Source organism: Podarcis gaigeae (assembly GCF_964106915.1).
Source record: "Podarcis gaigeae genome assembly, chromosome: 12".
Lineage (NCBI taxonomy): Eukaryota > Metazoa > Chordata > Lepidosauria > Squamata > Lacertidae > Podarcis > Podarcis gaigeae.
In genome coordinates this window covers 55,512,797-55,540,447 of record NC_139688.1, presented here as the reverse complement: position 1 = coordinate 55,540,447, position 27,651 = coordinate 55,512,797, and the positions used below count along the sequence as shown (strand labels likewise).

Here is a 27,651-nt window from a genome sequence, read left to right as displayed (position 1 = left end):
TTTTTTTTTTTAGCAAGGTTGCTGTAAAAGTAGCCTGTCTTGAGTTGTCTGGCTGTGTATCTGCTCTGGATTTGGGCTTTAAAGTGATGATAAGGAAGCTTTATCTCAAAGCTTGTGTGGTTTGGGAGACACTGGCAGTCTGAAAAGCACTGCTGAGGCCAGCACAAAAAAATTACAGGCATCGACGGCTGTGTGAAGTGCAGAAAAGTGGAAAGGAAGACCCAAACCAGCTGAGCAGCGTGGAGACATTCTGCAACAACAACAAAAGTTGCACTGCGGAATGCTAACATTCAGAGTGTCAGCCACCCATTCATGCCATGCCCTTTTCCGGGACACTCCATTCCATTCTCCCTCCCCACCCCCAGTTCCCACCTGCTTTTTAAAATTCTCCATGAGTATTGCATAGCCACTGAGCATTGTTCTGTCCTCGGTGTGTTCTTTGGGGGTTGATTTCCTCCTTAGGGTATTTTACACCCACAACCCTCCCTTTTTTTTTTACAATCTTTGGGTTCCCCTGAGTCTGCTGCCCTAGCTTTGTGGCTGGTTCTATTTTGGCTGCCTAAGTATCCATAGTCAGAGAATGTGTTGGTTTTCACTACATAGGAAGCACACACCCATTTAATGAGGCTAAAGTTCTGTGTCCTGGTCAAAGACGTTTGTGTCCACCATCCTGTGTCCAAAACCCTGGAGATCCAGCACTACTCAGCCTAGATAATATGGAACTAGATGGGCCAATGATCTGATAAGCTCTTTGGCCTGGTCTCCACCCACAAAGCAGCGTGGGATTTAGGGTAGTGTGGGTGGTCCCCCCCCCAGTGCCGAGCCGAAGGGGTGCAAAACAGCACACTTGAGAGCATGCACAGAAGGGGAGATGGGGCGGGAAAACTGCGAAAATAAGAATTGGGGGGGCAATTTTGTTTTTGTTTTTTTAAATAATATTTATTAAGGGTTTAGAAATTACAAAAAAATAAAATTAAAAATTAAACATAACAATATAATAAAATACAAAAACAAAAACACTACATGACACATTGAATTAACAAAGCAAAACAAAAACAATTAAAAACACTTCCAATATTTTCAATCTTAACTTTCATTCACTTGTTTCATTGACTTCCTCACACCTCCCTTTTTGTATTCCACTTCAATTATCTATTTCAGCAAGTCCTTTCCATCTTCATCTATTTTCTGTCCTAAAATTAATCTTAACATATTCTAACCTGATTTTCCCCCCCTTTAATACCTTAACAATCTATCTGTACCTACCGTAGTTCCATATAACATTTCTGCCAAAGCCGTATAACTTCATTCCACCATTTTTCTAAAGCTCATTAATTTTACAATATTTCTGTAAATAATCTTTAAACTTTTTCCAATCTTCTTCCACTGACTCTTCTCCCTGGTCTCGGATTCTGCCAGTCATTTCCGCCAGTTCCATATAGTCCATCAACTTCATCTGCCATTCTTCCCAGGTGGGTAAATCTTGTGTCTTCCAATACTTCGCGATGAGTATTCTTGCTGCTGTTGTTGCATACATGAAGAAAGTTCTGTCCTTCTTTGGCACCAATTGGCCGACCATGCCCAGGAGGGGGGGGCAATTTTGTCCTCGCTCAGGGCCCTGCACAGAGCCAAGGTTTAAATCGACCCAGCTGTAAGGACGGAAACAAAAAAAGGGGGTAGCTTTGGTCCAGGAATTACACCAGAACGATATGGATGGCTCGTACACCCCAGGTAGTGTGGTTGCTGACCTTGAGCCAGACATCCTGGAGAGTCAAGTCAAATGGGCCTTAGAAAGCACTGCAAATAACAAGGCCAGTGGAAGTGATGATATTCCAGCTGAACTATTTAAAATTTTAAAAGATGATGCTGTTAAGGTGCTACACTCAATATGCCAGCAAATTTGGAAGCTCAACATCAAAAAAACGAAGATCATGGCCACTGGGCCCATCACCTCCTGGCAAATAGAAGGGGAAGAAATGGAGGCAGTGAGAGATTTTACTTTCTTGGGCTCCATGATCACTACAGATGGTGACAGCAGTCACGAAATTAAAAGACACCTGCTCCTTGGGAGAAAGGCGATGGCAAACCTAGACAGCGTCTTAAGAAGCAGAGACATCACCTTGCCAACAAAGGTCCGTATAGTTAAAGCCATGGTTTTCCCAGTAGTGATGTATGGAAGTGAGAGCTGGACCATCAAGAAGGCTGATCGCCGAAGAATTGATGCTTTTGAATTACGGTGCTGGAGGAGACTCTTGAGAGTCCCATGGACTGCAAGAAGATCAAACCTATCCATTCAGGAAATCAGCCCTGAGTGCTCACTGGAAGGACAGATCCTGAAGCTGAGGCTCCAATACTTTGGCCACCTCATGAGAAGAGAAGACTCCCTGGAAAAGACCCTGATGCTGGGAAAGATGGAGGGCAGAAGAAGAAGGAGACGACAGAGGATGAGATGGTTGGACAGTGTTCTCGAAGCTACAAACATGAGTTTGACCAAAGTGCGGGAGGCAGTGGAAGACAGGAGTGCCTGGCGTGCTCTGGTCCAGGGGGTCACGAAGAGTCGGACACGACTAAACAACAACAACAAGCTTTGGTCCAGACTCAATCAACTGCTTCTGCCGAGGAAGCAAATTGCCAGCGCTGGGACCTCGAGAGGTTAGAAGGGTCGCGCTGAGGAAGCTGCTGCCTTTGCTAGATATTTTGTGACCAGAGCTGGGATTTGCTAATGGGGGCAAAGCTCCTCTGGCGCCATCCCCAAAAGCGGACTGATAATGGGACCGATTAGGCAACGCAAGGAGGGAGAAGGCCAGGCAGTCGCCGGTGCACCTCTTGCGCTTTAGACTCACATTGCAACAAGTGCGGGGGCCGCGGCAGTTCTCGGCTCTTCTGACTGGCCGCCAGTCCGGGGCAGAGTGGGCGGGGCGTTACCTAAAGGGGCGGGGCAAGGCTGGGTGGGGGGGCAAGCGAGAAAGGTGGATGGGGAAGGTGCAAGCAGCCCTGCGCTCTTCCCGTTCCCCTCGAGCTAGCCTGATTTGGCAGGACGCAGGATCTTTAAAATCCACCAATTTGCAAGGCGGGTGGGGGAACCTACCTTTGGCCAGGTAGAAGGGGGAGGGAATTGTTTGATCGCCAAACAAATGCTAACCGGCACCTGCACAAACATGGGCGTGGCTAGGATTGGGGGGAGGCAGAACTTCAGTTATCTATGCATTTTGATTGATGGGGGTAACTGGCCCTCTCTAACACCCCCCCCCCTTGGCTACGCACATGTGCCCAAACAGGTGTTCCATGTCTGCTTCCGTGGTGTCCAATTACCCAAAACAGTTCCTGTTTGTGGGGATATTTTTTGCCTAGGGGAAAGATGGCGAGGCGCCTTTTCCCACGCCCATGTCCTTGTGGATCGGCGTCTCCCAGATTTGCCTTTCTTCAAGTCTCTCCTCCCTTCCCAGTCTCTAGAAGTTCAGTCTTTTGCGAAGAGAGAAGCGGTTGCATCTTGAATTTCGCGCGCGTAACGGCGACTGTGAAAGGAAATTGGTGATGTATTATATTTGGAGACTTACTCTAGATAGAAAAGCCAAGGCTGGTGCTGATAGGCCAACGGGATAAACTAAATCCTTTTTGGAAGACACAGGATTTACCCACCCGGGAAGAATGGCAGATGAAGTTGATGGACTATATGGAATTGGCGGAAATGACTGGCAGAATCTGAGACCAGGGAGAAGAGTCGGTGGAAGAAGACTGGAAAAAGTTTAAAGACTATTTACAGAAATATTGTAAAATTAATGAATGTTAGAAAAATGTGGGAATGGAGATATATGGCTTTAGTAGAAATGTTATAAGGAATGAAGTATAATTAGATTATTAGAGTACTAAAGGAAAAATAAGGTTAGAATATGTTAAGATAATTATAGGATAGAAAACAGAGGAAGATGGAAAGGAATTGCTGAAAAAATTAACAGAAGTGGAATACAAAAAGGGAGGTGTGAGGAGGTCATTGAAATAAGTGAATGAAAGATAAGATATTGAAATTGATTGATGTTTTTTAAACTGTTTTTATTTTGTTTTGTTAGTCTAATGTGTTAGTGTTATGTAGTGTTTTTATGTTATGTTAGGTAGTGTTTGTGTATTGTATTGTATTGTTCATTTTGTTTTGTAGTGTTTAAATTGTTGGAAAAGTAATAATTTTTTTAAAATAAACTAAATCCTTTCAAACTAAGGGTCATAATTCTCTGTTGAAAAGCCACAGTTCTTGGGGAAAGAGTGTGCTTTAAATGCATGATGTGTCGGCAGACTGTTTTTATTTTACTCCAACCACAATCCCTGGTCATCTCGTGGGATCCTAACAATGTTGACTTGGGACTCAGTCTCGTTTAGGCTGCAGCCCTATTATGCTCACTTTCCTGGGAGTCAGTCTCACTGAAATCATTGGGATTTACTTCTGAGCAGCTTGACATGGGGTGTTCTGTTGAGGATACAGTATATGCCTCCAAGTAACGTTCGTCTTCCATAGCATTCCACATCCAGACAGTTTCTCCCACGTCAATTCCACTCACACTTTCAGGAAGTGACCTTTAACCTGGGGAGGGGGCTCTTGCCCGGTTAACCAGTCGGTACCTGGCACCCCAAACCTAAACAGATCACTTAGAAGAACGAATTTCTCCTTGAGATCAACAGGGATTACTTTAAAAAGGCAAAAGAAAATTACCCACACTGATTCCTGAGCTGTTTCTGTAGTGACAGAGGGGACTCAGCCTCAACAAGGTGAAATAACTCTTTATCAGAAAGTGAGTATTCTGGTGCCTGAGCCCAATGGGAGTTCTAGCTCAAAATGTCTAGAGGACACCAGGTTGAAGGAGGATCCTGACCCAAGTAGTATACCACAGTGTGCACACTATCCTTTTAAAGCACATTACTTCCTCCAAAGAACCCTCAGAGCTGTTTTTTTATTAAGGGTGCTGGGAATTGTAGCACTGGGGTAAACTGCAGTTCCCATGTTGTTGTTGTTTTGGGCGGGGTGGCTTTCAAAGAGTGGAGAGTATGTAGCCATAGGCCATACGTCCCAGATTTCAGCTTTGTATGTACTGCGGCAGCTCAAGCTCATGGGCCTTCACATTTTTTTATAAACCTATCAGCAAATGAGCCCCACTCAGCAGAATGAGCAGGAAATGAGGACGCTTCCGAAACCTGCCCGCAAAAAAAAAAAAAAAAATGTAGCGGAGTTGCCCACTTACCATATTTTTAAATTTACATTGCCATCTAAAGCAAGCAGTGGAGTCAAACTCACCTAAGTGTGCCGCTGTCCCTGTTGCATGAAGTTCCATCGTTTCCAATGATTCATATTCTGAGCTGAATGGAAGCTGCTTTAAAAGTACAGTGGCACCTCGGGTTAAGTATTTAATTAATTCTGGAGGTCTGTTCTTAACCTGAAACTGTTCTTAACCTGAAGACCACTTTAGCTAATGGGGCCTCCTGCTGCTGCTGCTGCTGCGCCGCCATTGCACGATTTCTGTTCTCATCCTGAAGCAAAGTTCTTAACCCAAGGTAATATTTCTGGGTTAGCGGAGTCTGTAACCTGAAGCGTATGTAACCTGAAGCTTGTGTAACCCAAGGTACCACTGTACTTCGCTTTGGTTGGATAGTGCTGGTCCCATGTGGCTGCGCACACACCACACATGAAAAGCACATTGCCCAACCACGCACCCCAAGAATCCTGGGAACTATAGTTCACCCACTACAAGTTAGGACCCTTAAACTACAGTTCCCAGGATTCTGTGTGCACGCTTTGAATGAGCTTCTGCTGTAAGGTGTGTATGTTAAAACTATTTCATTTACACCCGTGGAGACACACAGTGCCTGCTGAATTCTGGCTCGCTTTGACTATATAGGTAGAACAAGGAGCCAGCTCTAGCTTAGAGAGAGAGAGATGCTTTAAGGTACAATCCTGGGCATGTTTACTCAAATGTAAGTCTCACTGTGTCCAATAGGCTTATTCTCTAGTAAATATGTGTTGCGCTTCTACTCCCTATGATCAGAACTTGTTCTATACACTATAGGTCCGGTGTTTGTGTTGACCTGAGCTGGGCATCTTGTTCTACGCCCGCGTTCATACGTTACGCGCGTTTCGCTTAGCAGGTCCACCCTTCCTACGACGTTTGCGCTCCATAGCTTCGACTCTCGGTCGATGGCAGGCCGTCGCCGTCGGAGGCCCGGCCCTGGCTCCCTCTCCTCCCCTCGCCTGGCCCGCGGGAGCCGGCAAAGTGTGAATAATTCTCAGGAAGGAGTTACACTAAGCGCGAAAGCTTTTAGCACATTATCCGCTGGCAATTGGACTATAATCTAATTGTCAACCCTCGGGTCTTAATCGAGCATTTCCCCCTCTTTCCACCCTCGGATTTGCATCGGGGAGATGCCTAATGGGTTTAAGAGCGCCTCGCTTTGCGCTGCAAAGAAGACACCTCGGCTGAGAAGGAGGTGACATTGAAGGGGCGCGGGCGGTGAAATTGGATAGAGGTCGCCAAAGTCTCGCGCAGATGGCGAGACGCCTGGGGGCGGCGGGGGGGGGGGGGACAGAGACTTTCAGAACAGGGTCAGGAGGATCTAGATCTGTCTGGGCTTTCCGAAAAGGCAGCGGGGGATTCTCCTGCGAAAGCCCCGTCGAAACAAACCGGGCTGCGCAAAAGGCACGCTTGCGCACGGAACGAGGGCTCCCGAGCCCGATTGCGCGCTCCCTAAGGATCCTGCCTTGCGTCACCCAAGCTCCCATCCCGCTCTATACGACTGGTTTAGGGTGTGATGCTTGGACTTACGCCTTTCCAAAACCTGACATTTATTTATTTAATTTATATAACGCATATATATCCCGCCTTTTTCTCCAAGGAGCTGGAGGTGGCACGCATGACTTTCCCTCCCCCTCATTTAATCCCCCACAATAACTCTGCGAGGTAGGATAGGTTGAGAGGCAGTGGTTGGCCGAAGGGGTTCCATGGTCAAGCGGAGGTCCGAACCCTGGTCTCCTAGTCTGACACTCTAACCACTACACCGCACTGCCTCCGCCGTCCAAGTCTTGGCGCTCAACTTCTGTTGGGACTTACTAAACATCTCTGGACCATCGTCCTGTATAACGCGTGGCACCTGCCACAACATGTTGCAATCTGTTTTGTTTTACAAATTTTACCGCTTTATTGTAATCAAACCTCTAAGCGGGTCGCAAGCAACGCGAGCGGTTTACAATCAATCTAAGCGGTTTTCCCACCTCCCGATCGGAACGCTCTGTTCACGTTTGCTCCCATAGGCGCCGACTCCATGGGGCCTGAGGGGGCCCGAGCCCCCTCAAAAATTCGTTTGGGGGGGCTCCGCCCCCCCAATAATTTAAGAAAATTATTACCGTATTTTTCCGGCATTCTGCCTCAGGGTCTTACTGCCCACCCTGCTCTGTTTCCTTGCTGTGTTTGCTCAAACGGAACAAAGAGCAGGGAAAGCCCCTCCCCTCCAGGCAGAGGGAAAGCAGAGTGTGTCTCTGTGCTCCGTGCAGGAGGGAGAGAGAGAGAGCGAGAGAGCGCGCGAGCTGGCTGACTTGGGTGGGTAGGTGAGGGAAAACTTTTGCCTTCCTTTCCTCCCTCCTCCTGTTATACCCCTCTCCTGCATTCTTAGCCAGCTGCTTCTCTGCACACCCCTCTCCTGCTCCGTGTCCCTTCTGTGTTTTTCCTTCCCTCCCCACTTAAAATGTGGTTAAAAAGCATGGATCCACATGGATCCTCAGGATCTTTGCATTGGGTCAGCCCAAATTCACCATCAGATCACATAGCATGTCCATGGCTACAGCCTGCCCCCCCAAAATCACGCACCCACTGTTCCCTGGGGCTGCAATGGTGCAAAAACGTGGTTACAAAACATGGATCCACATGGATCCTCAGGATCTTTGCATTGGGTCAGCCCAAATTCACCATCAGAGCACATAGCATGTCCATGGCTACAGCCTGCCCCCCCAAAATCACGCACCCACTGTTGCCTGGGGCTGCAGTGGTGCAAAAACGTGGTTACAAAACATGGATCCACATGGATCCTCAGGATCTTTGCATTGGGTCAGCCCAAATTCACCATCAGAGCACATAGCATGTCCATGGCTACAGCCTGCCCCCCCAAAATCACGCACCCACTGTTGCCTGGGGCTGCAATGGTGCAAAAACATGGTTACAAAACATGGATCCACATGGATCCTCAGGATCTTTGCATTGGGTCAGCCCAAATTCACCATCAGAGCACATAGCATGTCCATGGCTACAGCCTGCCCCCCCCCCAAAATCACGCACCCACTGTTGCCTGGGGCTGCAATGGTGCAAAAACGTGGTTACAAAACATGGATCCACATGGATCCTGAGGATTTTTGCATTGGGTCACCCCAAATTCACCATCAGATCACATGTCTGTGGCCACAGCATGAAGCACAAAAATGATACATCCACTGTTTCATTCAGAATGTTTTTTCCCCTTGTTTTCCTCCTCTAAAAACGATGTGCGTGTTATGGTCAGGTGCGTGTTATAGAGCGAAAAATACGGTAGTTATATTATGCTTTGTAAAATCACAAAATTATGTTGGTATTTTTTATTTTCCTTGTTTGATGATAGTTACCTTTTAAAATACATTCAGTAATGAGTTAAAACAAATAATTATTACGGTAGTAAAAGAGGCGGCGCGAGTAGTTTTGCTCGGTGCGTGCGACTGGCCCAGCCCCTCTTTCCTTTTCCTCTCTTCTGCTCTCCCGCCGGGCGCCTGAGGGAGAGTTACTTAGCGGTTCTGAGGAGCCGCTGTTGTTTCGGCAGGGGAAAAACCGCCGCCCGCGAACCGCCGAGCTCCCTCTCTCTTTCCAGCCTCTCTCTCTCTCTCTCTCTCTCGCGCGCGCTATGGCCAAGGAGGAGGAGAAGCCCTTCAGCCAGTCTATGGCCGAGTGGCGGAGGTTCATCTACAACCCCAACAGCGGCGAGTTCCTGGGGCGAACGGCCAAGAGCTGGGGTGAGGAGGGCGAGCGAGCGAGTGCGGGCGGGGCAGGGAGGGGAGGGGGCGGCCGGCACGAGGGGCGGTGGGAGGCGAGGCGCGGCGGGCACTTGCCTTGCCCACCACGCATCTCTCTCCTTCTCGGTCTCTCTCCCTCCCTCAGCTGGCGAGGGGGCCACGAGGCGGGCGGCAGCAGCAGCAACGGGCCGGGAGCGGATCTTAGAAAACTTCCCGGGGCAGGACCCCAGTATGGGCCCCCCCAATATTTTTTATAAGTCGGCGCCCCTGTTTGCTCCCAACCAGCCAGCAAACAATTCCACTTCTCGTTGTCTGTATTTCCACCCTGTCAATCAACCTCCTGTGGTGACTGAGCGTGCGCAGTCCTCATAAGGCTTTTTTTTGGGGGGGCTGCCGCTTTAATCCCCTCCCCTAAATAAAAATTTTACCATTTCAAGCCTGATGCTTCCGGAATATTCAGATGCTTCTCTATGGCTTTATTAACTATTAATTGCATTAATAGTTGCTGTTTGCTTTATTACATGCTACTGTGTTGATGTTTGTTGTGATTGCAGTGTCTGTTGTTTTAATGCTATTGTGGTTATGGTGGGCTCAACATTTATTTTTGGAAACGCGGGGTTCAATGAGCATACCAAATTATCCGGTGTTACACAGACGTCCAGTTTTGGCTTCATTTCTCTCGGCACCCACCACCTACGATTACTATTAAAGGGAGCAATAATGAGAGCTGAGAAACTTAGGGTGAAGGGAAGGCGCCTCTCTTCCTACTACACGGAAGAAGTTCTGTCTGCCTTCTTTAACTCCAAATCTCTGGAGAGTTTGTGGGACTGATCTAACCGGGCTTCACTTCCAAATGATATGAGGATGGTAGGGTGGGAGATAGCAAGGTTTGTATCCTTTGTTGTGGGTAAGCCCACTGATGATCACAGCGCAACTTGTTATTGTTGTTGTTTAGTCATTTAGTCGTGTCCGACTCTTCGTGACCCCATGGACCAGAGCACGCCAGGCACTCCTGTCTTCCACTGCCTCCCGCATTTTGGTCAAACTCATGCTGGTAGCTTCGAGAACACTGTCCAACTATCTCGTCCTCTGTCGCCCCCTTCTCCTTGTGCCCTCCATCTTTCCCAACATCAGGGTCTTTTCCAGGGAGTCTTCTCTTCTCATGAGGTGGCCAAAGTCTTGGAGCCTCAGCTTCACGATCTGTCCTTCCAGTGAGCACTCAGGGCTAATTTCCTTAAGAATGGATGCGTTTGATCTTCTTGCAGTCCATGGGACTCTCAAGAGTCTCCTCCAGCACCATAATTCAAAAGCACCAATTCTTCAGCGATCAGCCTTCTTTATGGTCCAGCTCTCACTTCCATACATCACTAATGGGAAAACCATGGCTTTAACTATACGGACCTTTGTTGGCAAGGTGATGTCTCTTTTTAAGATGCTGTCTAGGCCTGTCATTGCCCTTCTCCCAAGAAGCAGGCATCTTTTAATTTCGTGACTGCTGTCACCATCTGCAGTGATCATGGAGCCCAAGAAAGTAAAATCTCTCACTGCCTCCATTTCTTCCCCTTCTATTTGCCAGGAGGTGATGGGACCAGTGCAACTTAGTGTCCTGCAAACAGGATCAAGGCTTGACCTGGACCAGAGATTTCTTCACACCTATCTCTCTTCTCCGCTGCACTTGCAAGCCGCGGGGTTAATGCAGATGAGGCGAGGTCTACAGGAGGATGAGCAGCGCTTGACCTTGAGCACATTGGATAAGGTTATCCTGCCTTCTCTTGAGATGGAAAGGGAGCGAATGGCTGCACGGTAGCAGGGAAGAGGGAGGAAGTTTTGAACTAATGCCAGTGTTGCTTGGAGACAGAATTGGCATTCAACATTACACTGTTCTTTCCCTCCAGTTCGACCCTCGCTACAACCCTGTAAAGTAGATTAATCTGAAATCTGACCCGGGGTTGCCCTAGTGAGATTCAGCGTTGATGGGGTGGGATTAGGACGCCGGTTTTCGGCTTATTGAATGGGAAGCGCGTGCGCCAGTTTTAGCGAATTATACGCGTTAATTGGGCAAGAAGTCCGTCACCAAAAACTGTTTTGTGAATTACCGCCGGTAAGTGTGTAACTATCACTGTCTGTGCTCTGGATAGCGCTTCAGGCATCCGGTGAAGTGGGTAGGAAGTCCTCCAAAGCTTGTTTTATTCTTATTTATTTGTTAAATTTGTATACCGCCCTTCATCCGTAGATCTCAGGGCTGTTCACAACGCATGTCACGTTGAAATTGAGGTTGCCACAAGACTCTAACCAAAAGCACCAGCCCTCCTATCGCATTATAAAGTAGCTTCCTTTCATCACAATGGAATCCTCTTCGCAGTAAACTATGCGCAAGATCAGCCCGCACAAGACCTGTGACTTGCCCTCTAAAAATAGGATTTAGGGCAATGGCAGCTGGTGCCCATTGAGACTGATGGAGCAGAAAACAGGGAGGTCTCTGAGCCTACTAATTCAAGTTTTATACCCATCTTGAGCCTGAGGAAACTGGGTGTGCGTAAGAATGGCAGTGCCCTGTTAACCCCCCACTGGCTGAGGGTAGAAAAGGAGGAAACATTTGCTAAAATTGTTTGTGCTGTCAGGAGATTTTTTATTTACATTGAGGCTGTAAAGCTACATAGGAACTGAGCCCCATAGAAGAAAATGGGGATTGCTTCCTTGAGGGCATGTTATGGATCCGTGATGTGCTGATGTGTTGGGGGTGGAATCCCGGAGATCTAAAGCCCACACCAGAGAGCCAGGACGTGGGACTGAGACCTGGGAGACTAGGGTTCAGATTCCCATTCGGCCCTGAAGCTCAGTGGGTGATCTTGGGCCAGTAACTGCCGCTCAACCAACCTCGCAAGGGAAGAACCATGCGAGACACCTTGATCAGGTGGGCTATAAAAGCAAGGAAGTGAATAAAGGAATAAATTCTAGCCAGAGTTAGAAATCCCACCAGAGATCCGAGTTGAGTTCCATCACTCAAGTGTGCTTTGCTAATCTCCATCGTCTGGCAGGTGAGTTTATCACACAGTACAGATGTCGTGTGGCAAAATAGTCTTCTGGGGTTACCCCAGATCTCCGGAAGATCACATCATACATACAGCGCAATCCTAACCATATCTCATCAGAAACAAATCCTACTGAATTCAGTGGGGGCTCACTCCCGAGGTAAGTGGGGTTAGGATCGCACCATTTGGTTACTCTCGTGGAATTCACTGGGATTTGTTTCCCTCACTGCGGGAAGCAAAGCTACAGGGAACCAGGCAGGGGGCCTTCTCGGTAGTGGCGCCCGCCCTGTGGAACGCCCTCGCATCAGATGTCAAAGAGATAAACAACTACCTGACGTTTAGAAGACATCTGAAGGCAGATGAAACATCTGAAGATGTTCAGGGAAGTTTTTAATGCGTGGCATTTTTAATCTTTGTTGGAAGCCGCCCAGAGTGGCTGGGGAAACCCAGCTAGATGGGCGGGGTACAAATAAATTATTGTTGTTGTTGTTGTTGTAAACATAGCTAGGATCGCACTGTTCCGGAGGCATCGTCACCTCCTTAGCATCCCTGGTAATCCAGAAGACACTTAAGGAAGCCACTGAATTCGGTGGGATTTACTTCCGACTAATCATGGATATATTACTATCTATCCATGTGCTAACAGTGGCTAACAGAATAGCAATAAATTGGAATAAACTGGAAATGCAGATTGACCAGGCGGTGATAATTCTTGTGGGTCGGTTAACGCGCAGTAGTACCGAAATGCAGTTTGGAAGAAGAGGACGTGTTTGGGACCTGTCCGAGCTGCAGAGAGGCGGCGCCTCCACAAAGCACTACCAGGAACTTAAGCCACCAGGCCGGCTCCAGTTGTTTCCTTAAGGAACAGGCTTTGGCAGCTAAAGGAATTTCTCTTCCCCACCTCCTCTCTTGGGGGGTTTTCCTGTCTATATAAGGAAGGCAAAAAGGCGTCTGAAGAAAGGGGGGGTCTGGGGGTCGTGCCTCAGACCAGATTTTTAGGTGATCTGCTTATTCAGCTCTATTCAGTTCTGTGGATCCTGTGGATCTCCCGCCCTCTTGCTCGACTTGAACCCGCTGAAGGAAAGGCCCGGATCACCCCTGGAAAGTGAAAGTCTCCTGAAAGTTGGTCAGGTTCATTGTAGGTTAGGTTGTAGCCATGCTTTTGGACCCATTTCAAAAGCAACTCCCACGGCCCTGCTAAATGCAGAGTATGCCCCCTTACCTGGGAGTAAGGCCTTTAAACTCAATGAGACCCATTTCTGTGGAAAGAAGCGTGCTTTAAGCCCCATCGATTTCAGATCTTTACTGCTGGCGCTCGAACTCTGCGTTCAGTAAATGTGTATAGGATTGAAGCCTTAAAGTGCGCGCTTTCCTCTTCCCATTGAAGCCAATGGAATTTGAAATGTGTGCCCAGATTTGGTGGGATCGTACTCAGGGTCGTGCTGGAAACCAATTTCGCTGCAAACGGAAGGGTTACGCTGGTTGTGGATGGCACCATCCGGCAACCTTATAATTCGCAACGGCGCGTTTCTGAAAAGGGCGCTTCTGCTTCCAGCAGGTTCAGGTTGTTAAAGTGGAGAGTGAAAACCCCAAAGCTCCCCGAAGCGGTATCCATTTTTTAAAATCAGTCTAAGGGATTTATCTTGGCCAATCCCGGAGGGAGATGAAATACATTCAACCTGGGTGTGGAACTCTTTCCTTTAAGAGAGGTGCCAGGAAGCTGGCAGTTTTCTTTTTCTAATAAACGGGAAAAGGGGCGGTTGGATGAGTTTGGTCAAAGGTCAGTAACAACACTCTGCACATGCTCAAAGGCGATCTGCACTTTCCTAGGTCCCAGGGCTAAGAGAGCTGGCTAAACCAGATTGCAATCCTGTTCTGCTGAAGGAAAAGGAAGCTTCGACCTCGAATCTCATTTTCCTTCCAGAACCACACACCCCATGCAATTATTTTACAATTATTAGCAGTACTTAAGCGCTAGAAATGCAAAATAAACGAAGGCCAGGGGAGCCGGCGTGCTTTCGGGTTCAGCCTCTCACACGTTTACTTTCTCTGAGAAGTCCTAATGAACGCCGAGAGGTTTTGCTTCTGAACAGACAGGCAAAGTGACTGCAGACGAGCGGGCACCTCTGGCAACCGAAGACAGTCTGATAATACACTTCTGTTTAGGACCGGAAGAGTTAGTTATGCATTTAAGGTCAAGCCAGATGACTTAACTGATGTGTGGATCCGATTTATAAACACAGAATTCCAAAACTCACTAGTTCGCAAGGCTGCAACAGGGAAAATGTCTCACACTTCCCAGATACATTCCAGCGCCTGCAATTCTGGGAAGCTTTTGCGAAGGAAGACACGGGTTTTAGCTGGAGAAAGATATCAGTTTCTGCTTATGGGGGCGGGGCAACACTTGCCCAAGTCAGTAAAACTGAGGAATGGAAGCTGATGCGGGTTTTCGCTGATGGCACTTTCAAGAAACAACCAGCATCCTATACTCCAATTTAATAATGCAGCCTGACCTTAATCCGTTTTTACTGGGAAGCAAGTCCCACGGAGTTCAAGCAAGCCTGTTCCCAAAAAACTGGGGGGGGGGGGGAGGCGCTGAAGTTTAACAGTCCGATTTCGTGTTTATCTTCTCCGATGCAAGTCCCACCGAGTTGAGAGGGTCTCACTTTCAAAGAAGTGTGCATAGGATTGCACTCCAGTCCGGATTTAGGGTTGGGTTTTTACACTGTACAATTGGAGAAAAGAAGTGAAACTGACACAAAGGTCCTCAATGTCGCTTAGCGCCTGCGAGTCGCAGCCACTTGATCTCAAGAAAACTGAGACCGTCGGCTTAATCTGGTTAGGATCGCAGTCCAAACTGACCTCCAGGGAAAGCATATGCTGACCTTTAAAGAAAAAAGAAGGAAAAAGCGCAATTTTTGTCGACCTACTTTTGAAATCATAGGTAGAGGAGACGATTTAGTCTTCCCAGAGTTAAACAGTGCATGCTCTTAAAACAAATTTAGTTTGGTGTTCAGTGCATGTTAATTAAATCTTGCAAAGGAAAAATAAACTAAACTAAAATCTTAGGATGCGAATCGTTTATACAGACGCTTTCTACCGATGGCCTCTTATAGATAGTCCCGACCTCGATCCAAATACGGTGCGTGGATATATTACAACCTATGAGACACCCGAGGAACAAATCAGAAAGGTTTACGGAGCATCCGTTGAAACATGCGCGTTCCTATATTAGTCGAGGGAATCGCAGGGGTGGGGGTGGGGTGTCACAAGAAGGCTAATTCCTCGGATTTAATCCGGTTTGGCCCAATGGACGCCCATCGGCTTTAGTCAAAGGGGACCCGCTTTTTGGGGATTTGGATCCGGGTGCTGAAGTGATTCTGGGTCCATTTACGCATGGGGCAGCTGGGAAGGTCAATGTGCGTAAACGCAGCGCAGAGCTGTGGGTGAAAGTGAGCAGCCTTCAGGATCTCTCGCACACTGCCTGCGTGGAAGGGAGCACTGCTGCCACCTGTGGGGCTGATGCCCCCGTGGGGCTGAGTTCACTGCTCACAGGCGCGTGGCGCCATCCTAAGCCTATTTAGTCGGAAGCAAACTCCCAAATAGCGCAGCGAGGGGACCGCATTGAGAAACCCTTGAACGACCACTTCAACCGGGTTTCTTTGAATAGGGGTGGGAGTGTGGGGGGGGGGGAGCCTCACACCACTTATTTTCAAGTAAGATTTCTGTGGGATTGTTCCGGAGTAAGTGGCTCGAAGCTTGCCCTCTCCGGCGCCGATCCAAAATACGCTGCCTTGGAAGGAAATCTCGCTGGAAGTAAAAGCAAAACAAACCTCATTCCAAAGTAAGAAGCATATTTGAGATCGGCCGCATTATCTTAACCTCATTCCGTTAGAAAAAGACAGTACAGTGGTACCTCAGGTTAAGTACTTAATTCGTTCTGGAGGTCCGTTCTTAACCTGAAACTGTTCTTAACCTGAAGCACCACTTTAGCCAGTGGTGACTCCCGCTGCCGCTGCGCCGCCGGAGCACGATTTCTGTTCTCATCCTGAAGCAAAGTTCTTAACCTGAGGTAATATTTCTGGGTTAGCAGAGTCTGTAACCTGAAGCGTATGTAACCTGAAGCGTATGTAACTCGAGGTACCACTGTATAGACAAAGAGGGGTCTAATTTAGTGTGAATCGGCTCTCAAAAGCAGCGAAGATATTTGTGTTTTTGCTATAAGGAATGGGAAGAGTAAATAATAACAATTTAAAAAACCACGCGTGTTTGTATAGTGCGATTCACACACACACAAACACATCCATAGTTTGCAGGCAGCGGTCGGGACTAAGTCCCAGCGCCTCTTGGAACTGATTCACATAGCCCTCTGCCATCACTTGGACCTGAATGAATGGGTATGGACCCTAGCAGGAAAGAAAAACGGGACAGCATATGCTTCTCCCACCCAAAGATTCCTGGGAGTTGTAGTTTACCCCACAGCTACAATTCCCAACATTCTGAGCAAACTGCGGTTCCTATGATGACTTAGGGCAAGTGTGCTTTAAATGCGCTCTTAAGTGTACAGCATGCACACAGCCGAAGGAACAAAGCAGACACAACTGTCTCTGGTGTTAGAGCTCTTCCAGTTCATTCGCACGTGCAAGAAGCCAGGTTCAGCCATCAAGAGACGCGTGAACCAACCCTTGGAGCCGAAGAGCTGGTACTGGAGCAGCCAGATCGCTTTTAAGGCGTTTTCTTCCCTAGGAAATGCGTTGCCAGAAAACGTCCAGCTTCCGAAACAAGGTGGTTAAAGGACAGGCGTGTCCGTTTTTACGCAGATTCGTCGCCGCGTACGCAAAGAGAGTTCCTTAGAGTTAGGGCAGAGTAAATTCATTCTTCTGGGCTGCAGTCATTCCCCGCTACGCCTCTGAACAAAAGGGGCGAAGGGAAATTGTGCGGCGGCTGTGGAGCCGCGAAATCCCGAAGCCCCTTTGAGAACAAGCGCTCTTGCACATGATCGGGCGGAAGACAGGACAAAATCGCTGAAGGGCGAGAAAGAGAAAAGGATAATAATACCTCGGGTTAAATACTTAATTCGTTCCGGAGATCCGTTCTTAACCTGAAACTATTCTGAACCTGAAGCACCACTTTAGCTAATGGGGCCTCCCGTTGCTGCCGCTGCGCCGCCGGAGCACGATTTCTGTTCTCATCCTGAAGCAAAGTTCTTAACCTGAAGCACTATTTCTGGGTTAGCGGAGTCTGTAACCTGAAGCGTATGTAACCTGAGGTACCACTGTATAGGGAAGTGCTTGATGGAGAGCCGGTGGAGGTAAGACCTGGCTCTCCCTAAGCCGGTGAGCCGGTGTCTTGGCTGCAATTCAGTCTGCGGGCGGGGGCGCCTCCATAAGGGGAAGAGATACCTGCACATCCAGAACTGGACCTCAGGGAAAAGGAGCTCTCGCGGCCTTGTCGTTTCAAGGGGCATTAGGTCATGGGAACTCCTCAGCCTGGAGTGGTGCAATCCGGACACAGATCGGCCACTTCGTGGGGAACTAGGCCTGCTGGGGACCGAGTGGGTCGGAGTAGCCAGGAGTCCCGTAGGCTGTCAAAGCGGCGATCAGTACAGTGGTACCTCGGGTTACAGACGCTTCAGGTTACAGACTCCGCTAACCCAGAAATAGTACCTCGGGTTAAGAACTTTGCTTCAGGATGAGAATAGAAATCGTGCTCCGGCGGCGCGGCAGCAGCAGGACGCCCCAAAGTGGTGCTTCAGGTTAAGAACGGACCTCCGGAACGAATTAAGTTCTTTACCCGAGGTACCACTGTACTACTTGACAGGAAGGAGGGGGAGAAGTTGAGGTGGGGGGAGCAAAGAAGTCTGGGAACCAGAGATCTGGCCTTGCAGTTCCGGTTGTCTGAATCCTTTTCAGTTTTCAGTGCAGGCAGAAGAGTCCTTGGAATGGTTAAAGGCCCCTTACGGACGCAGGGCAAAAGAGCATAATGTTAAGAACCTTTGTTGTGGATATATACAGGGGGTGTTTTGAGCAGGAACTCGGGGGGACCTTACCTTACCTAAAAAAAATTAAAAAAAATTGTCCGGGGTAGGGGGCTGGAATACACCCAGTGCCTGAGCCAAAAATTCACCTATATCTGTAATCAAGTTTTGGCCATTTCTAATCCAGATCATTGTCTGCTTGAGTTTAATAACAATAATAAACCTTTATTGTCACTACACCACCTGTGTGCAATAATATCACATATTACATTTAGCCACTGCTGGGGGGTGGCATTGTGACTGGGCCCATAATAAACCAACTTCGTGATGAGCAAACCCTGAACGCTCGTGGAACCAGCGAGCTGCCCGGAGATGGAGAAATCAAAACGCGTGGGCTGAAACACAGAATAGGGGTGGTCCGATGCCCTCCGTGGAGGGTCCCCCTCCCTCTTGAAACCCCGAAAAGGGACCTCTCCAAACTCTAGTTTCCTCCCCAGAACTAAACTGTTGGCTTGAAAGAAAAGGCGAGTTTGGAGAGCCCGGCGCTTGCCCTCCCGCGCGCTCTGCCTTCCTCTACGGTGGGATCAGCGAGGCCTGACGTGGGCAGGCTCTGATTGGCTGGCAGCCGATAGGATCTCGGCGGCCAGCGAATTAAGGCGGAGGAGGAAGGAAGGCGGATCTCATTGCGAGCCCTCCGGCCCTGGCAGACGCCTCTTCCATCCGCACCGAAGCGCGCGCTCTCCTTCTCCCTCGCCTCCATCCAGCGAGCAGGGAAAACGATGGTCGCCGCGTAAACTGCGCCCGCGCGCTTCCCTGACCTTCCAGACTCGTCCTGGGGAGTCTGGCAAAAAGTTCTGGCCTCGCGATCCCTCAGCCCGTGGGCTCCTTCCACCTCACTGCTTCTCCTTTGGAGCCGTCTGCGTAGCAGGAGGGAACGGCCTGGCTCTGCGCGACCATCTGACTCTTTTGGGGGTGCCGTCCTCTGCTCCGAGACCATGGAGTACACCGCCTCCCCCAAGCCGCAGCTCTCCTCCCGGGCGAACGCCTTCTCCATCGCCGCGCTCATGTCCAGCGGGAGCTCCAAGGAGAAGGAGAGCGCCGAGAGCACCATCAAGCCTCTGGGTGAGTCTCCGGAGAAGGAGGGACGCGCCGTCGGGGGGTCCTCTTCTCCAAGGCCACCTGCCCAGCCTAGAGGGGCTTCCGCCTGGGATGCTGGAGTGATCGCTTGGGGGAATGGAGGGAGGGGGTGATCCTGTCATAGGATCATAGAAGGGACCCCCAGGGTCATCCAGGCGTAGCCCCTGCAATGCAGGAAAACAGACAGGTTCCTGCTTAGTTTTGCAAATGTGTTAGCAGTTTTAATGCGGCGCCCAGCTCATTGGGCCTTACTCCCTAGTAACTGTGTGTGGGGGCGGGAGGATACGTTTAGAAAGGACAGCTTTCCAAAACAATAATTATTCGTGGGGTGGGAGAATGCCTTTCCTAAATTGGACTGGAGCGTTCAACTTCCCCTTGACTGGGATGTTTTCAAGGATGCCTTCCAAACGCCCAGTGGAAAGTTTTAAAAGGCAACGGAAGCAAACGCTTTTCTAAGTAGCCTGGTAGAACAATTTAAATATCCCGGTGTTACGACGGGGAGTTCCGTGGTTCTTTAAAGGCTGCGATTATCCGACACATCGTTTTCCTTTTAAGAAGAAGCTGGTTTTAGAGGGATCAGATACAGGATCTGGCCCCAGTGCCGTATCTCCGGTCAGAAATAAAAACCAGATACGATTTTGCTAAGTTGAGTTTTCTTGGACTGCTCTTCCTCTCTCCGGGCAAAAGAGGCCATCGATCCGGAAAACAAACTTTTCATCCGAAAACATTGGGGCGCAGCTGTAGTTGTAAAATCAGCCCAATGACCAGCTGATTAAGTGGGAACCACTTCTCCCCAGTTTGTTCGTAAACTTTTTAAACTAGGGAGATAGAGTTGAAGGAGAGGGAGATTCAGCTAAAGTAATTACTAGCAATCAATATATATATATTTTTAAAAGAAGCCCGAAATTCTGTGAACATTTGCTGCACAGGAGACAACTGCAATCCTGTGCACATTTAGCTGGGAGGAAGTCCCAGGATCGCTGGGCAAGCACGTTTAGTTTGGTATGATTTGCTTCAGGATGAAAATGGGCCCTCCTTTGGAATTAATTTGTATTCAAAATAAACTTGTCCTCTGGAATCACTGGGATTCTGAATCTGGAAGCCATTAAAAAATAAAAGTAAACCCGACCAATTTCAGATAAATATATTTAGGAGGAGGTGATCATAAGCTAAGGAGTCTGAAAGAAATGGGATTTGCTTTCCAATACAAAGACTCCGTTCACATCCCTTTGAAGCCGAAGGCAAAACTTCGCTGGTCCTGAATTGCAATCCGCAGCAGGGAGCCCATATTTTTGACTGTGATCCTTAAAGCCTCTGAAGTCAATCTGCGCTATCCTACATGGATGGACGTCCTATCCTAAAACATTCCCCCGCTGAGTAAATAAGATTTGCTTTCTGATAAACACGCCAGGACTACAGTTTCATACTCTCTAGTAAAACTTTCCACATTGACCTGAAAATAAGCCATTTTGATTCGTAAGAGAACTTGCTTCTAATTCCAGAAGTTTAGTGCGTCAACCCAAATACCCAACCCAATTTACCCTGGCTTTTGACACTCGATGTGTATGCTTTTTAGGACCCACCTAAATTATTTCAAACTGTTTTTAAATATTGTGTTTTAATGTTGGAACCCGCCTTTTGGGTAAAGGGCAGGTGATTAATAATGATAATGATAAATAGTGGAGAATGTGAACAGTTTTGTGCGTTTTGTTTTAAATAACTTTTGTCGACTTGTATTGTACCTCAATTACAGAATATCCTAAGAAAAGAGTAAATATGTATCTGCTCCAAGGACGTTACAAGGAAAATATCAAACAATTATTGCACTCTGTTTATTTTAAGATACTATTTTGCTGATTTTGACCTTTACAGCACTTTGAGCTTTAGGTACATTATGTATTTAGATCATTTTCTCTTACAGAAGCTTTAACAAAAAATACTTCTCATAAAATCATTGCTCAACTCTTTGTGTGGGTTTCTTTTATGGCTGTTTAAGAAACATTACCCAGAAACCCTTAACTATAATTTTTTTCACACCTCTTCCCTCTGTCAGCTAGCCCACCCTTTAACCATTAATAGAAATAATGCACCTTTAGAAAACTACCTTTTTCTCTTGGTGAAGAATGAAAGAAGAATGAAAGGAAGAGCGAGAGTTCTCTCTCTCTTTATATAATTTCAATTAAATTTTATTTTTAAAAATTTGACAAAACGTCCATTTTACATATAATATATAAAAACTTATTGGTCATCTTGGCCTGAGACTTCCCTCCTCCTCAACTAATGGTTTTCCTAATTATACTCTGATATTGCGTTTTGTTATTAGGAAGAGCCAGAGTTCTCATTGGCGTTGTTAAAAAAAGGGTAATTTAAACAGACAAAACAAAAATTCGAAGGCTTTTAAGTACGAGAAAGATGCATTCAGTATAAGCAATGCGTATGCTTAAGAAACTTTCGTAGAAAATAGAAACCGCTCCCTCGTCCTAAACATCGTACTTTAAAGATAATTTTATACTTTATCTTTCTGAGCTTCGGTCACAGCGAATTTGTTTCCGGTTATTTACAGCCTCTTTTCCCCCCTGTTCCGAGTATGGACTGGCTCGTGGTTGCATAGACTTGCCTTTGCGCCTGCTTTAAAGAAAATATTACTTCCCGCCTCCCACGGCAGTTTTTAAGTAAAAATGAGCAGAAAGATCCTGGACTGGTTGAAAGAGATTCGGTACGACCATATCCTTGAGTTCTGTTAAACCGACTAAGATGATCACCAAGAGATTGGACCGGGCGGAATCTCGATTTGTTTTGATTCGGTTTCCTTGTTTGGTCCCTTGCTGAGGAAGAAACCGGAGGCCGAGGGTACTGGGTTTTCTTTGGAGCGCGTTCCAAATCGACTCGCTGTAGACATGCCTCGCCTTCTAGCTCCCCTCTTCCTTCTTCCATTGGAAGTGTAGGCCCAACTTGCCGTCTCTTCTGTTCAGCCCATTTCCCAGACTCAACCGCGGAGTCTTGCGCGCCCAGCGGCTGATTAGAGCCAGAGTCACAGATACGGTTGGCTTTGCTCGGAAGTGGATTCCGTTGCCGTGAACTGGGGGTTACACTTCGATCTAATTCGGTCCATTTAATCCCAATGGGACAGCTCTCTGGGAAATCCATTCTTATGCGTTGGAGCTAGGAGTCACTGTTGAACGTGTGAGACGCAACTTGGCTGTGTTCGCGCCATACACTTAAAGCGCACCCCTCCCCCAATTAATCCTGGGAACCATAGTTTGCTGGGAACTGTAGTTCTGGGTGTTGGTAAATAACAGTTCCCAGGATTCTTGGCAGCGTGTGCTTTAAAATGCGCTTGAAAGGTTACACCAGGACTGAAAACCAAAGTCTTAGAACGTCCCTCGAGTGTCTTCGGCACTCTGAATTAAAAAATCGCTAGATCTCAGTGGGAGAGAGTTATGGGGTATTTTGTGCCACTAGTTTAATCAACTAAAAACTGGCTTTCTAGAGGGTGTCCCGTTGACATAATCGTGCTTAAGAGAGTGACAAAACCATTGAACAACAAAAACCTGACAGAGGTTCCTGCTAAAATCCCAATAAAACGAGTGCTGTCCTCTTTTCATAGTACTTTTATTTATATATTTATCATAAATATGTGTAACCCGCCTTCCATCGATACAGATACCAGGGCGGGGTACGGAACGCAAAACCAAACAATTGCCACAAAGCATCCATTGCGTTTAAGTCCCTTGCTGGAAGGTGAGATATGAGTTTGAGATTTCCGGAGGGTGAGATCCTGTGTGGATGCGTTTATACACCCTGGATCGAGGGAGACGCAGTGGTTTCCGTGCAGACTGTTAGAAGTCCCAAGGAAAGCCACAACCCACCTGAGCGTTTCTCCCTAAATAAACCCCATTTCAAAGGAGCGAGACTGCGTAAAAGCAGAGTTCATTCCTTTCAATGGTGCGTGAAACTACCGGTCAGTTTGCGCCCTGCGGGGAACCTTGGAAGAGTGTTAGGAACAGAGACGTTTTGTCCACCCCCAAGTTTGGATGCATATGTCATCCTTAGTTATGTCCCTTTCCAAACCGTAATTATTTTAATACCACCCTCAATTCCGAAGTTTACACTGGATCAGTGAGCTGGGCAACCCAGCCACGAAGTTATTTGGATTTGAGCGCACTCTGACTTTGAATAAAGCCCGAGGTTTTACATCTGTCCGATCCCTCTGAAGCTGAAATATTTATCCTGACTAAAGGGGTCGAGAATCAGGCTTTTTCTCCCCACCCCTCCTTGACTTTATTTCCAAGGTTACAACACAGCTTTGCCCACTGCCATAATATCACAGAATGATCACTCCAATCCTCAGTCCTACACCATTGTCAGGATCAGGCTTCGAGCCTGCCTTATGAGACCTGGACTGGACTGGACAATTAGATGTGCTTCATTATTGGAAGTAGATTCCACTGAATTGAATGGGGTTTTCGCTTGGGATGGCAGCGCACATCTTACGTGCTCCAAACCGGCGCATATTTCCTTGGGAAGGAAATCTCAGCCGTTTTTAACATCTCAGGGAGTCGCAACCTTTCACTGGGCTAATACGGTTGGAAACAAGTATCTAACCAATTGGTGGTGTGTGTTTTCTGGCATTTAGTGGGTGAAATGCTTGGGATCAGTCTCCGGCTGGTGCGGCCCCGAATCTTGGCACAGGATGCGTCCTGTGAGTTGGTTGGGAATGGGCCGCCGGCGTAGCTGGTCCGATCCTGCCCATCTGGGACCAGTTCTATTTTGGGTTTCCCTTCCATAGCGCGCCGCTCGCTTCGGACGCCAGCTGGATAAAGTCTCCCTCCACCGCCAACCACCACGAAGCCCCTCAAGTGGTTTCTTTATTTAAGGGCGGCGATAATCGGGGCATTTAGACAGGCTCCCTGCCTTCAAAGTAACTGGGCCCTTATCAGTTGGCTTCCAACAGCGCTGAGGCGCGCGACCAGCAGGAGAAGTTCTCCTGCGCAAGCCTCCTGAGCACATTTGAGAAAAATTCCCGGTGGATGCTGGCCCCTGGACTGGATTTAACAAGCAGCTGCTAAGAGGGGGCCCGGGGCTTTACAATGCAATCCAATTTAAGCCTACTCAGAAGTAAGCCCCCCCGAGTTCAATGGGGCTTACTCCCAGGTAAGTGGACGTGGGGTTACATCCTGAGAGTTTTAGAATTAAGATCTGGTTTTAGCTAAAGCACAATCAAGCCTCTCTCGCCTCCATCCCGACTGCGCACAAACCACTAGATCCCGATTTTCTGAATGCAGCTGGGGCGTTGGGGGGGATCTCTGACTTACTTTCTCCAGCTGGATCAGTTTCCTTCGCATTTCTTCTCCAGTTTATGGCACTTGAGCTCTAGACTTGTGCGGAAGGTGAGGCTTGCTCGCGATACCTACATCTGATAGCGCCCCACGGGGAGTTACAACGCCAGGAGGTCAAGCGATGACTTCATTTCCCGCTCGGTCCCCTCGCCTGATGAAAATGGGGGTTTCTTTTGGAAACAGCCTCTCTCCAGGCGGAGGGACTGGAGAAAGAAATCCAATCAGAAGAACTTGTGATCACTTTGGAAGACTGACCAGGACGATCAGAAGCCGCAGGGTGTTTGGAGGCGTTTCCCCTCTAGACTTGGGAAGGTTCCCAAATCTGTGGTCCTTTTTCCTACCTATATCTTAATATTTATATGCTGCTTCTCCATCAAGTTCTAGCCCCCCCCATTGCTTTTATCCTCACTACAACCCTGTGAGGTAAGTTAAACTGAGAGGTAAGTACCGGCCCAACGCCACCCAACCTGGTCCCAGCACGACACTCCAAGTATAGGTGCCAACTCCCTGGGGCACAAAACTCCCCATGAAGGGGCTGGACGGGCACCCACAAATGTCCATGCCAGCACCATGCATGCTGCCTGACACCCACGGGCCTGGGCGCCCACAGTCACAGGGCCAACTTGGCACTCCTGACTCCAAGAATTCATTTCACTAGTAACTGACAACCATTTAATTTCAGTTACCCTTCGCAGGTAGAAGCAAGCCACAATAGAGAGATGCTCTGCTACCTATTCTATGTAGCTCTTTTGTTGATCACAAGTTGGGGCAGGATCCAGTCAAGAAGCGCGAACCTAAACATGTTTATTCACAGAAGGCTCAGCGAGAGCTACTCCAAGGAGAATGTCCAGCCCCTCGTGAAATCCCCTTTGAACACAGTGGGAGGGAGGGAAGCCTCTGAACTATATGTTTAGTCGGAGGTAAATCCTATTAAGTTCAATGGGGCTTATTCCCAGGTAAGTGTGCCTGGGATTTCAGGCTCAAGGTGCGATCCTAGGCTTGGTCTCACAGAATGCAACGAGGCTTACTCCCAAGGAGATGCTAAAGGATTAGCAGCCTGCACCTTCTATTGAAATCCAAGGAAAGAAGTAACAATGCTTTGAATTTTGGGAAGGTTAGCTGGGCCCGATGGTGTTTCACCCGTTGTTTGCAACCAGATGCAGCTCCTATACCTATTTTCCTGGGAGGAAGCCCAACTGATCTCCTTCCGAGTAGACTTGCATAGGAATGCGATGTCGTTTGAGGAAGGGGGGGCGGCGGGAAAGTAGTTTAAACTCATCCTGAATAAATAGAAAAACGCCTACGGAGTTCAAAGGTACTTCCTTTCTTCTAAGTAAGCAGGGTCGTTAAAAAATAAATAAATTGCACCCCCTAAAAAGATCCGCGTCTTTGATTGCAAATCATCTCTCTTTCGCTTGGTGTCATCTACACAAAGTCTTTTGAGCTAAAACCTTTCTGGTCGCGTTGTACGGTAATAAATGTTTTCAAGGACGGAGCTTTGTGCCACACTTCGAGGTGCTAGGCCTCAGTGAGGAGGCAAACCTCTAAATCTTTAGGTGGCAAGTGAAAGCTCACTGACAATGCTCCAAGATAAATAAATAAACATACACTGCGAAAACGGAATGCCAGAGCAAGTCTGGAAGGTTGACGCGCTAGTTTTTTATTTGCAGGGTTGTTTTTAAATGAAGAGCATTCATTCATTCATTCATTCAGGTGAACCCCGAGCACAAGCCTGAAGCAGAGAGAAGTGTAGGCTTGGTGGGGAAAAGGAAAATTGGGGGAAATAATTTTCCGTTCCCTCCCCACTACTTGTTTCCGGGGGAAAAAATGAGAGCGAGAACGGGACGTAAAATTTGATTCCCTTTCCTTGTCTACTCTCCAATTGTTCAGAAACTAATAGGTTGGAGGAAGGGACAAACTGGGGGGGGGGCACACAACCCAGCTCCCGTGCGCAATCTTTTTCGTTTTCTCCCAGGCCTTCACATCTAAAGTGAAGCGGATGAAACACAGGTTTCTTGCCACAGAAAGCAAGTGGCCAGCGTTCTTGTACTTGCTTGCAAAACATTGTCCGTGGCGCGCTTCGAGAGTGGGCCAAGCCGTCTCGGGGAGGCGTCTGCGAGGCAACCGACAAGTTCTCTCTTCCCCGTTCTCTCTTCTGAAATCTTGAGAACAAGACGCGATGGAAATCAGGAGGCGGCGGCAGTGGAGAAAGCTCTCCAGACGCAACACTTTCGCTGCGTTTTGATTGCTTTTTACCTGCCAATTGCGGTGACTGTGTGTAGCCGGCTCCCTGCCTAAAAGCGCCCGAACGCCTCTGCTGTTGCTGTGCGTAAAACGCAGGGCGGTAGGGAGTTTAAAAACCTCTGCCGCTTGAGAAATTCAGGGGGCTGAATGTCGCGGGATCCTGGCCGCAGTTTTCAAGGCTCCGCTTTCCCAAAGAGGCCGTAAGTTCATATGAGTGAGGGAAGAGACAGGCAGACGGAAAAGAGACCCCAAGATAGTCTTGGATCGGCTATAGCCACGGCGATCTCTCCAATTTCGTGCGCGTCATTTTCATCTGCGGGAGTCAGGACCTTCTGCGGGCGCATCAGTTCCCCTCCTGGTTATTATTGGCTTTCTGCTGGAATCCTTCCTAGCGTTTGTCAGGTTAACCTCTCTGCTCCTCCTGGCAGCAGGCTGACTTGCTTTTCCATTTTTGCTCTGCTGTGGTGACTCGATTATTCACCAAGAGCAGCGATCTCACTCCGTCGTCGCCCTTTCTCTCTGTCCCATTTGCAGAGCAATTCGTGGAGAAGTCGTCTTGCTCCCAAACGCTCGGCGACTTGCCCGCTTTGGAAACGCCGCCGGGGGATTTCAGCAGCGCCAGCCCCTCTTCCCTGTGCACCGAGCCCCTCATTCCCACCACGCCCATCATTCCCAGCGAGGAGATGGCCAAGATCTCCTGCAGCCTGGAGACCAAGGACCTCTGGGACAAATTCCACGACCTGGGCACCGAGATGATCATCACCAAATCGGGGAGGTAAGGCTATACCTTCAAAGAAATCGGTTACATTTTGGCACCACAATCCACAGTTGGACAGTGCCTTCGTTAGGACTAACCAAAAACGTCACAAAATAGTGACGAGCTTTGGTTGGTGGTCCTAAGCAAGGCATTAGCTG

At 48.2% G+C, this 27,651-nt stretch overlaps 1 protein-coding gene and 1 long non-coding RNA gene across 3 annotated transcripts in view; one reads left to right on the top strand and one right to left on the bottom strand.

Moving 5' to 3' along the window:
* Positions 1-27,651, bottom strand: part of LOC310828717 — a 296,140-nt gene that overhangs the window by 179,720 nt on the left and 88,769 nt on the right. The gene's annotated exons all lie outside the window — the stretch shown is intronic.
* The window catches only part of TBX20 (T-box transcription factor 20), a 44,556-nt gene continuing 35,596 nt past the window's right edge, over positions 18,692-27,651 (top strand). Inside the window, exons 1-2 of one of the 2 annotated variants that reach the window (XM_083706375.1) lie at positions 18,692-19,138; positions 27,271-27,511. In XM_083706375.1, the coding sequence (XP_083562501.1) occupies positions 19,012-19,138; positions 27,271-27,511 (368 nt within the window). In that variant the 5' untranslated portion in view covers positions 18,692-19,011. Of the gene's footprint in view, positions 19,139-24,057; positions 24,308-27,270; positions 27,512-27,651 lie in introns of those variants that run through there. The other variant, XM_083706376.1, reaches the window with a different exon arrangement.